Here is a 12,416-nt window from a genome sequence, read left to right as displayed (position 1 = left end):
CATGACCCGAGCTGAAATCAAGAGTCGGACGCTTAACCGACTGAGTCACCCAGGCGCCCCTGCCCGTTCTTCACTCTTGAACTTCAAGTCTTGCAAGTCTTGTTTCTTGAAACATAACCTTATTATCGGACCCTTATTTTTGAGGTCGCGATGTCTCGAGAGACGGATGGGAAGCGTCAGCAGTCCCATGGCAGTGGCTCCTGTACCCAGTCCCAAGGTGGCTTCTCGCAGTCTCAAGGCACCTCCTCCCAGACACACAGCTCCTCCTCACACTCTCCAGTCACGTCCAGCTCCACCAGCACAGCACCCACATCCAGCCAGTCCTCTCACTCCAGCTCGGGGACACTGAGCTCCTTAGACACAGTGTCCACCCAGGAACTCTGTTCTATTCCTGAGGACCAGGAACCCGAGGAGCCTGTCCCTGCCCCTTGGGCTCGGTTATGGGCCCTTCAGGATGGATTCCCCAATCTTGGTAAGACCCTTTGTTACATTGTGTAAAATTATAATTGTTCACAAAAATAGAGGAAGCAGTTGTAGCAGAAAGCTCAAGACACTTCTGGAATGATTCCGGAGTTTGAAGGTGATGAAAGATGGAACGAAGGAAGCAGTTTTGGGGAGTTTACTGACTCTTACCTGCTGTGGATCCCCCTTCATTTATTCTTCCAACAAATATTAATTGGGCGTCTGTAATGTTCTGTCCATGGGCGCATCTGAAGAGAGCAGTAGATCTTTCCCTAGAAAAGTGCTGATTCATGCAAACTTGAAAACAGTTAATGGACTAATCACAGAAACCACCACTTAACCCCTGCTGTAGCAGCTTCAGAACATCCAATTTACAGTTTGAGAATAGGGAAGGCTATTTGTTGACTGTTATTTATTATCTCAAAATAGCCAGCCTTGCAATTTAAATACATTCATCCTCTATGACACGTCCTGATTCCAGTAGTAAGGCTTCGCTATAGGTATGTTTGAAATAGCGTTTTGATATTAAAAATATGACTAATGTATTATATGTACCTTATCACTCACTCTTTATTTCATGTCCAACTTTGATGACCTGAAAAAGAAACTAAAAAGTGGAGAAATAATATAGGAATTTTCATAGCTACGACTTTAAATTTAGAAGTAAGTATTTGAGGGGCGCCTGGGTGGCTCAGTCATTAAGTGTCTGCCTTCGGCTCAGGTCATGATCCCAGGGTCCTGGGATCGAGCCCCACATCCGGCTCCCTGCTTGGTGGGAAGCCTGCTTCTCCCTCTCCCACTCCCCCTGCTTGTGTTCCTGCTTTCACTATCTCTCTGTCTGTCAAATAAATAAATAAAATCTTAAAAAAAAAAATCTCTTAAAAAAAGAAGTATTTGAAGCTATTTTTTACTCACTTAAACCATTGTTTTAAGATAGGCTTAGGGCTTATATATGGTGAACGGGAAACAGATATTGTGAGAAAGGGTGAAGTGGGCTGCATCACTTTGAAAGTGGATAATGCTCAATAAATAGGATGTTATTATTATTACTGATTCACACCTGTTTTTTTCTAAACGTTTTATAGGTTTAGTCCTTACATTGATTTGTTTTGCGTTGCTTTTTGTATATGGTATGAGGTAGAGGTCCCAGTTCATTCTTTTGCATGTGAATATCCTAGTTGAGCACTTTCTTGAAGAGACTTTTTTTTTTTTTTAAAGATTTTATTTATTTGAGAGAGAGCATGAGGAAGGAGGCAGAGGGAGAGAGGCAGGAGCAGACTCACTGCTGAGCAGGGAACCTGATGCAGGGCTTAACCCCAGGACCCTTGGGACCATGACCTGAGCTGCAGGCAGACACTTAACCGACTGAGCCACCCAGGTGCCCCCTGAAGAGACTCTTCTTTCTCTGTTGAATGGTCTTGGCACTCTTGTCAAAAATCATTTGGCCATAAATGTGAGGGTTTATTTCTAGACTTTTCAGTTCCGTTCTCTTGGTCTATGTGTCTGTCCTTTTATGCAAGTACCACAAAATCTTGATTGCTGTAGCTTTGTAGTGAGTTTTGAAATCCAGAGTGTGAGTCCTCATTTGTTCCTCTTTTTCAAGATTGTTTTGACAATTCTGAGTCCCTTACATTTCCATATGAATTTTAGGACGAGCTTATCAGTTCCTGCAAAGAAGGCAGCTTAGATTTTATTAGAGATTACATTGAATCTATAGATCAGTTTGGGGAGTATTGACATCTTTTTTTTTTTAAGATTTTATTTATAATAAAGATAATAAAATAATAAAGTAAAAAAAAATAAAAGAGCATGGGGGGAGGATCAGAGGGAGAGGGACAAGCAAACTCTGCACTGACCATGGAGCCCGGCGTGGGGCTTGATCCCATGACCCTGAGATCATGACCTGAGCTAAAACCAAGAGCAGGATGCCCAACTGATTGAGCCACCCAGGCACTCCTGAGTATTGACATCTTAATAATACTAAGTCTTCTGATCCATGAACATGGGATGTCTTTCCATTTATTTAGGTATTCTTTAATTTCTTTCATTTTCAGTATATAAGTCTTGGCATTTTAAAAAATGTATTCCTGGGGTGCCTGACTGGTTCCATCGGTAGAGCATGCGACTCTTGATCTTGGGATTGTGGGTTTGAGCCCCACATTGGATGTAGAGATTACTTAAAATCTTAAAAAAAATGTATTTGAGTATTCTTTAAATGTTTACTTACTGCTTAAAGTTTTATTTATTTAAATGATGTCTCTACTCACATGGGGCTCAAACTCACGACCCCAAGATCAAGAGTTGCACTCTCTTCTGACTGAGCCAGCCAGGTGCCCCTCATTTTTTTAAGTAAGCTCTGTGCCCCTTGTGGGGTTTGAACTCATGACCCTGAGATCAAGAGTTGCATGATCTACTGACTGAGCCAGCCAGTCGCCCCATGTTTACTTATTTTTATTGTGGGAAAATCTATATAACAAAAAGTTTTGTCACTGTAACCATTAAGTAAACCATTACGTTCAGTGGCATTAACTACATTTACAAAATATTGTGCAACTGTCTCCATTACCTATTTACAAAATTTTTCCTCTGGTAATTGTCCTCTCCCCCCCCCCCCCCCCCCCAAGCTTTATATATGATCGACATACAACACTGTATAAATTTAAGGTGTACAGTGTATTAATTTGATACAGTTATATATTGCAAAATGATTACTAGTGTAGTGTTAAATTAACACTCTCATTATATCCCATAATTACCATTTCTTTTTTGTGATGAGAACATTTAAGGGGTGCATGGGTGGCTCGGTTAAGTGGCTGCCTTCGGCTTAGGTCATGATCCCAGGGTTCCGGGATTGAGCACCACATTGGGCTCCTTGCTCAGCAGGGAGTCTGCTTCTCCCTCTCCTGCCTGCCACTCCCCCTGCTTGTGCTCTCTCTTTCTCTGGCAAATAAATAAAAATAAAACTTAAAAAAAAAAAGTATTAAAAAAAAGAACATTTAAGATCTATGCTCTTAGCAGCTTTCAAGTATATGATATAGTATTACTAACTATAATCACCACACTGTACGTTAGGCCACCAGAACTTATTTTCTTGTACTTGGAAGTTTGTACCCTATAACGAACATCTCCCCATTTTCCCACTCTCAAGCCCCTGATAACCACCACTCTCTATTTATATGAGTTCAGGTTTTTTATTATTTTTTATTTTTATTTGTTTTTTATTATTTTTTAAAGATTTTATTTATTTATTTGACAGAGACACAGCGAGAGAGGGAATAGAAGCAGGGGGAGAGGGAGAGGGAGAAGCAGGCTTCCCACGGAGCAGGGAGCCTGATGCAGGGCTCGATCCCAGGACCCTGGGATCATGACCTGAGCCAAAGGCAGATGCTTAACAACTGAGCCACCCAGGCGCCCCTTTTTATTATTTTTTAATTAATTATTTTTTTTTTTTAAAAAGACTTTATTTGCCAGACAGAGCGAGAGAGAGAGAGAGAGAGAGAGAGAGAGAGTGCGCACAAGCAGGGGGCGTGGCAGGCAGAGGGAGAAGCAGACTCCCTGCTGAGCAGGGAGCCCAACGCTGGACTCTATCCCAGGACCCTGGGATCATGACCTGAGCCGAAGGCAGACGCTTAACCCATTGAGCCTCCTGAGTTTAGGTTTTTTAGATTCCACATATAAGACATATAAGTGAGATTATACAATATTTGTCTTTTCTTGACTTATTTCACTTATAATGCCTTCAAAGTCCATCTGTATTGTCATAATGGTAAGATTTCATGCTTTTTTTTAATGGCTGAATATATTCCATTGAGAGAGAGAGTGTGTGTGTGTGTGTGTGTGTGTATACATATACATATATATACACATACACCGTATTTTCTTTGTCCATCCATTGTTGGACATTTAGGTTGCTTCTGTGTGTTGGCTATTGTAAACAGTTATGCAGTGAACATGGGGGTACATATATCTTTACAAGTTAGTGTTTTGTTATCTTTGGATAAATACCCAGAAGTGGAATTCCTGGATCATACGGCAATTCTGTTTTTAATTTTTGGAGGAATCTCCATTCTGCATTCCATAATGGCTACACCAATTTACATTCCTGCCAGCCGTGCACCAGGGTACCTTTTACTCCACTTCCTGGCCAACACTTAGCAAATCTCGTCTTTTTTTTTTTTTTTTAAGATTTTATTTATTTTTGCAAGAGAGAAAGCTTGTGCACGAGTGAGAGAGCACAAGCAGGGGGGAGGGGCAGAGGGAGAAGCAGACTCCCCACTGAGCAGGTAGCCTAGTGGTGGGGCTCAATCCCGGGACATGACCTGAATGGAAGGCAGATGCTTAACGACTGAGCCACCCAGGCACCCCTCTTTTTCACTTTCTTGATGATGTTGTTTGACACAGTAATTTTAAACTTTAATTATGTCCAGTTTCTCTATTTTTTCTTTGTCACTTATGTTTTTATTTATGTATTTATTTTTAAAGATTTTATTTATTTATTTGAGAGCGAGAGCGAGAGTGAGAGCAAGTACACAAGCGGGAAGGAGTAGGGGGAGAGGAAGAAGCAGACTCCCCGCTGAGCAGGGACCGCCCCCCCCCCCCCATGTGGGGCTTGATCCCAGGACTCTGGGATCATGATCCAAGCCGAAGGCAGACGCTTAACCAACTGAGCCACCCAGTCACCCCATTTGGATGTCTTCTTTAGAAAAATGTCTCTTCAGTTCCTCCGCCTCTTTCTTAGATTGTTTACATTTTGCTCTTGAGTTGTGAGAGTTTTTAAATATTTTGGGTATTGACCCCTTCTCAGATACATGATTTGCAAATATTTTCTTCCAGTTCTTAGGTTGCCTTCTCATTTTGTTGATGGTTTCCTTTGCTGCACAGAAGCTTTTTAGTGTGACATAATCCCACTTATTAATTTTTGCTTCTGTTGCTTTTTTTTTAAGTAGGCTTCTTGGCCAATGTGGGGCTTGAACTCATGACCCTGAGATCAAGAGTCCGATGCTCTACTGACTGAGCCAGCCAGGTGTCCCTGTTGCTTGTACTTTGGGTGTCATATCCAAAAAATTGCCCCTAAGATCCATGTCAAGGAACTTTTCCCCTGTGTTTTCTTGTAGGATTTTGTAGTTTCAGTTCTTTTTAAGTCTTTAATCCATTTCAAGTTAATTTTTATGAATGGTGTAAGATAGTCCAATTTCATTCTTCTGCATATGGTTATATAGTTCTCCCAACACTGTTTATTGAAGAAACTGTCTTTTCCCCATTGAATTCCTCTGGTAACTTCTAACCTACTTTTTGTGTCTATGAATTTATCTACTCTAGATACTTTATATAAATGGAATTGTAATATTTGTGCTTTTGTGTCTGGCTTCTTTGACTTAGCATAATTTATCTTATTTATTTTATTTTATTTATTTTTTAAAGATTTTTTAATTTATTTTTTGACAGAGAGACAGCGAGAGAGGGAACACAAGCAGGGGGAATGGGAGAGGGAGAAGTAGGGTTCCTGCTGAGCAGGGAACCTGACATGGGACTCGATCCCAGGACCCTGGGATCATGACCTGAGCGAAGGCAGACGCTTAACGACTGAGCCACCCAGGTGCCCCTTATTTATCTTATTTTTAAAAAGATTTTATTTATTTATTTGAGAGAGAGTGTGAGCGAGAGAGCGAGAGAGAGAGAGAGAGAAGAAGGGAGAGGGAGAAGCAGACTCCCTGCTGAGCAGGGAGCCCAATGTGGGGCTCAATCCCAGGACATGAATGGAAGGCAGATGCTTAACCGACTGAGTCACCCAGGCACCCCTTAGCATAATATTTTTAAAGTTCATTCATTTTGTATTATATTATCAATTTTATTTTTTTTATGGTTGAATAGTAGTATTTCACTGCATGTATATATCACATTTTGTTTATCCATTCTTCTGTTGATGGACATTTGGATTATTTCTGTGTTTTGGCTATTGTGACTAATGCTATGAATATTTGCATTCAAGTGTCTGCTTGAGTACCTATTTTCAATTTTTTTTTGTTTATATCTAGGAATGGAATTGCTGGATAATATGGTAATTCTATGTTTAATTTAAAAAAAATTACTTCAATTTCAGTATAGTTAACATAGTGTTATATTAGTTTCAGGTGTACAATAAAGTGATTCAGCTATTGTATACCTTACCCAGTGCTTATAAGGATAAATGTACTCTTAATCCTCATCACCTATTTCACTCATCCCCCCACTCACCTCTCCTCTGGTCACCATCAGCTTGTTCTGTAGTTAAGAGTCTGTTTTTGGTTTGTCGGTTTTTTTCATTGTTGCGATGCCTCCAGCTTTGCTTTTATTATTTAAGATGGCTTTGGCTCTTCAGGGTCTTTTGTAGTTCAATGCAACTTTTAGGATTGTTTGTTCTAGCTCTGGGAAAACTGCTGTTGGTATTTTCATAGGGATTGCATTAAATGTGTAGATTGCTTTGGGTAATATAGACATTTTAACAATATTTGCCCTTCCAATCCATAAGCATGGAATGTCTTTCCATTTCTTTGTGTCGTCTTCATTTTCTTTCATCAGTGTCCATAGTTTGCAGAGTATAGGTCTTTAACCTCTTTGGTTAGGTTTATTCTTACGTATCTTCTTGTTTTTGGTGCAATTGTAAATGAGATTGATTCCTTAATTTCTCTCTCTGCTACTTCAGTTTTGGTGAATAGAAATGTAACAGATTTCTGTACATTGATCATGTATCCTGTGACTATTGAATTTGTTTATCAGTTTAGTAGTTTTTTTGGATTTTCTATATTTCATGTCACCTGGAAATAGTAAACATTTTACTTCTTCCCTGCCAGTTTGGATGCCTTCTATTTCTTTTTTTTTTTTTTAAAGATTTTATTTATCTATTTGTCAAGAGAGAGAGGGAGAGAGAGACAGTGCAAGTACAAGCAGGGAGAATGGTAGGCAGAGGGAGACCCTGCTGAGCAAGGAGCCCAATGCAGGACTCGATCCCAGGATCCTGGGATCATGACCTGAGCTTAATAAGGCACCACTTAACTGACTGAGCCACCCAGGCGTCCCTGGATGCCTTTTATTTCTTTTTGCTGTCTGATTGCTGTGGCTAGGACTTCCAGTACTACGTGGAATAGAAGTGGTGAGAGTGGACATTCCTGTCTTGTTCCTGACCGTAGAGGAAAAGCTTTCAGCTTTTGCCCATTTAGGATGATAGTAGCTGTGGGTTTTCATATATGACCTTTATTATGTTGAGGTATGTTCCCTCTAAACCTATTTATTTTTTTTTAAGATTTTATTTATTTATTTGACAGAGAGAGACATAGCGAGAGAGGGAACACAAGCAGGGGGACTAGTAAAGTGAGAAGCAGGCTTCCCATGGAGCAGGGAGCCCGATGTGGGGCTCGATCCCAAGACTCTGGGATCATGACCTGAGCCGAAGGCAGACGCTTAACAACTGAGCCACCCAGGTGCCCCTAAACCTATTTTGTTGAGGGTATTTATCATGAACAGATGTTGTACTTTGTCACATGCTTTTTCTGCATCTATTGAAATGATCATATGGTTCTTATCCTTTCTTTTATTAATGTGATGCATCACCTTGCTTGATTTGCGAATATTGAGCCTCCCTTGCATCCCAGGAATAAATCGCACTTGATCGTGGTGAGTGATTGTTTCAGTGTATTGTTGGATTCAGTTTGCTAGTATTTTGTTGAGGATTTTTACATTTATGTTCATCAGGGGTATTGGCCTGTAGTTCTCTTTTTGTGGTGTTTTGTCTGGTTTTGGTATCAGGGTAATGTTGGCCTCATAGAGTGAATTTAGAGGCTTTCCTTCCTTTTCAATTTTTTGGAATAGTTTGAGAAGAATAGATACTAATCCTTCTTTAAATGTTTGGTAGAAGTTGGCCTGTGAAGCCATCTCGTCTTGGACTTTTGTTTATTAGGAGTTTTTTGATTACTGATTCAGTTTCTCCACTGATTATAGGTCTGTTCAAGCTTTTTATTTCTTCTTGCTTCAGTTTTGGTAATTTATATGTTTCTATGAATTTATCCATTTCTTCTAGGTTGTCCATTTTGTTGACATACAGTGTTTCATAGTATTCTCTTATAATTGTATTTCCATGGTATTTGTTGTTATTTCTCTTTTCTCATTTATGATTTTATTTATTTGTGTCCTTTTTCTTCTTTTGGATAAGTCTGGCTACAGGTTTACCAATTTTATTTTGTTTTTCTTTTTTTTAGAGAGGGACAGGGGTGGGGAGGGGTAGAGGGAGAGGGAGAGAGAGTTTTAAGCAGGCTCCAAGCCCAGCGTGGAACCTGACACAGAGCTTGATCTCACAAACCCTGAGATCATGACCTGAGCCGAAATCAAGAGTCGGACGCTTAACGAACTGAGCCACCCAGGTGCCCCATTTTTTATTTAGTTTTTCAAAGAACCAGCCCCTGGTTTCCTTGATCTGTTCTATTGTTTTTTTAGTTTTTATGTCATTTATTTCTATTCTAATCTTTATTATTTCCTTCCTTCTCCTGGCTTTAGGCCTCATTTGTTTCTCTTTTTCTAGCTCTTTTAGGTGTAAGGTTATATGTTTGAGATTTTTCTTGCTTCTTGAGGTAAGCCTGTATTGTTATATTTCCAACTCTTAAGACTGCTTTTGCTGCATACGATGGAATGTTCTGAATATATCTGTTAGATCCATGTAGTCCAGTGTGTCATTCAAAGCTATTCTTTGGGACACCTGGGTTGCTCAGTCAGTTAAGCATCTGCCTTTGGCTTAGGTCATGATCCCAGGGTCCTGGGATCGAGTCCTGCATTGGGCTCCTTGCTGAGTGGGGAGCCTGCATCTCTCTCTGCCTGCTGCTTCCCCTGCTTGTGCTCTCTTTTTCTCTCTCTCTGACAAATAAAAAAAAAGATTTTAAGATTTTATTTATTTATTTTACTTATTTATTTGACAGAGAGAGACACAGAGAGAGAGGGAACACAAGCAGGGGGAGTGGGAGAGGGAGAAGCAGGCCTCCCGCTAAGCAGGGAGCCTGATGTGGGGCTCGATCCCAGGACCCTGGGATCATGACCTGAGCTGAAGGCACATGCTTAACAATTGAGCCACCCACATGCCCCCCAAAAAAGCTATCCTTGTTGATTTTCTGTTTGGAATGATCTTTCCATTGATGTGTGTACTGTTAAGTATGACTATTGATTACTTCCTTTATGTTTGTTTTTAGCTGCTTTATGTATTTGGGTGCTCCCATGTTCAGTGTATAAATATTTAGAATTGTTATATCGTCTCTTTTTTTTTTTTTTTTTTTAAAGATTTTATTCATTTATTTGCGAGAGAGAGAGCTGGGGGAGAGAGAGAGTGAGAGTACAAGGAAGGGGAGCGGCAGGCAGAGGGAGAAGCAGGCTTCCTGCTGAGCAAGGAGACAGGTGTGGGACTCCATCCCAGGACCCTGGGATCATGACCTGAGCCTAAGGCAGACGCTTAACCGACTGAGCCACTTAGGCGTCCCTAGAATTGTTTTATCTTCTTGGATTGTTCCCTTTGTGATTATGGTGTCCTTCTTTGTCTCTTGTTACAGTCTTTGTTTTAAAGTATTTTGTCTAGGGCGCCTGGGTGGCTCAGTTGGTTAGGCGACTGCCTTCGGCTCAGGTCATGATCCTGGAGTCCCGGGATCGAGTCCCGCATCGGGCTCCCTGCTCAGCAGGGAGTCTGCTTCTCCCTCTGACCCTCCCCCCTCTCATGTGCTCTCTCTCTCTGTCAAATAAATAAATAAAATCTTTAAAAAAAAAAAATAAATAAAGTATTTTGTCTGATATGAGTATTGCTATCCTGGCTTTCTTTTCATTTCCATTTGCATGATAAATCTTTATCCCTTCACTTAAAAAAAAAGATTTTATTTATTCATTTGAGAGAGAGAGAGAGAGAGAGAGGAGAGAGGTGAGGGCCTATCAGCAAGCAGTGGGGTGGGGGTGGGGGGCAGCCGGGGAGGGAGAGGAAGAGGGAAAGAATTCCAAGCAGATTCCATGCTGAGCTCAGGGCAACATGGGGCTTGATCTCACAATCTTCCGATCATGACCTGAGTCAAGAGTTGGATGCAGGGTGCTTGGGTGGCTCAGATGGTTAAGCATCTGCTTTCGCCTCAGGTCATGATCCCGGGGTCCTGGGATCGAGTCCCGCATCGGGCTCCCTGCTCGGTGGGGAGCCTGCTTCTCTCTGCCTCTGCGTCTCTCTCTCTCCCTGTCTCTCATGAATAAATAAATAAAATCTTTAAAAAAAAAAAAAAAGAGTTGGATGCTGAACTGATTCAGCCACCCAGCACCCCTCCATCCATTCACTTTCTTTCTTTCTTTTTTTTTTTAAAGATTTTATTTATTTATTTGACAGAGAGAGAGATAGTGAGAGCAGGAACACAAGCAGGGGGAGTGGGAGAGGGAGAAGCAGGCTTCCTGCCGAGCAGGGAGCCGGATGTGGGACTCGATCCCAGGACCCTGGGATCATGACCTGAGCCGAAGGCAGATGCTTAACGACTGAGCCACCCAGGCGCCCCATCCATTCACTTCAATCTGCATGTGTCTTGAGGTCTGAAATGAGTTTGTTGTAGGCAGAATATAGATGGGTCTTCCTTTTTATCCATTTTATCACATAATGTCTTTTGATTGTTAACTCCATTTGCATTCTAAGTAATTATTGGTAGGTATGTACTTACGGCCATTTTTTACTTGTTTTAGACTTCATTTGTTTTCTTTTTCTAGCTCCTTTAGGTGTAAGGTTATATTGTTTATATGAGATCTTTCTTGCTTCTTGAGGTAAGCCTCTATTGTTATATACTTCCTTCTTTTTATTGTTTTATGGTTTTTATAGTTGTTTTTGTAGTTCTCTTGTGTTCCATATTTTCTTGCTCTCCTTGTGGTTTGCTTTCTGTCTTTAGAAATAAAATGGATTCTTATGTCTTTGTTATTTGGATAACTTACTGGTTTTTGATTTGTGGTTACCATTAGGTTTGTATTTAACGTCTTATTAATCTAGCAGTCTATGTAAAATTGATGGTTGCTTAAGTTTGATCCCATTCTTTTAGTCTTCTTCTTACCACATTTTAGGTATATGGTGTCATACCCTTACATCCTTTTATTTTATGAATCCCTTGACTGATTTTTATAGATATACTTAATTTTACTGCTTTTGCGCTTCTTACTTTTCTTACCACTGTTCCATGGAAGTCTCTGTGTTTAATATTTTAAGGAACCACTAAACTTTCCGCAGCAGCTGTACCATTCTATATTCCCACCATCAATATATGAAGGTTCCAATTTCTCCATGACTTATATGTGTCTTTTTATTTTTTATTTTTATTTTTTTCTTAAGATTTTATTTATTTGAGAGAGAGAGAATGAGAGACAGAGAGCATGAGAGGGAAGAGGGTCAGAGGGAGAAGCAGACCCCCCACTGAGCAGGGAGCCAGATGTGGAACTCGATCCTGGGACTCCAGGATCATGACCTGAGCCGAAGGCAGTCGCTTAACCAACTGAGCCACCCAGGCACCCTATATGTGTCTTTTTAATTATAGTCATCCTGGTAGATGTGAAATTATATCTTGTTGTGGTTTTTATTTGCATTTTCCTGATGGCTAATGATAATTGAACACCTTTTTATGTGTTTATTGGCCATTTTTGTATCTTCTTTGAGGAAATGTCTATTCAAGAGTCTTTGATTTTTTTTTTTTTTAAAGATTTTTATTTATTTGACAGAGAGAGACACAGCAAGAGAGGGAACACAAGCAGGGGGAGTGGGAGAGGGAGAAGAAGGCTTCCCCCAGAGCGGGGATCCCGACGTGGGGCTTGATCCCAGGACTCCGGGACCATGACCCGAGCCGAAGGCAGACGCCCAACGATTGAGCCACCCAGGCACCCTGCCTTTGATATTTTTTAATTGGATTGTCTTTTTGTTACTGGTTTGCATTCTTTATGTATTT

General features: G+C 40.6%; 1 protein-coding gene across 5 annotated transcripts in view; it reads left to right on the top strand.

Moving 5' to 3' along the window:
- Window positions 1-12,416, top strand: part of CHEK2 (checkpoint kinase 2) — an 84,751-nt gene that overhangs the window by 35,693 nt on the left and 36,642 nt on the right. Inside the window, exon 2 of one of the 5 annotated variants that reach the window (XM_032395058.1) lies at window positions 145-472. The exons of 3 other annotated variants lie outside the window; for them this stretch is intronic. In XM_032395058.1, coding sequence (XP_032250949.1) covers window positions 151-472 — 322 coding nt within the window. In that variant the 5' untranslated portion in view covers window positions 145-150. Of the gene's footprint in view, window positions 1-144; window positions 473-9,046; window positions 9,063-12,416 lie in introns of those variants that run through there. One more of the 5 variants, XM_032395062.1, reaches the window with a different exon arrangement.

Source organism: Phoca vitulina, unplaced genomic scaffold (genome assembly GCF_004348235.1).
Source record: "Phoca vitulina isolate PV1807 unplaced genomic scaffold, GSC_HSeal_1.0 scaffold82, whole genome shotgun sequence".
Classification (NCBI taxonomy): domain Eukaryota; kingdom Metazoa; phylum Chordata; class Mammalia; order Carnivora; family Phocidae; genus Phoca; species Phoca vitulina.
Note: the sequence above shows the minus strand (reverse complement) of the source record. Positions and strands in the feature narration are given on the sequence as shown.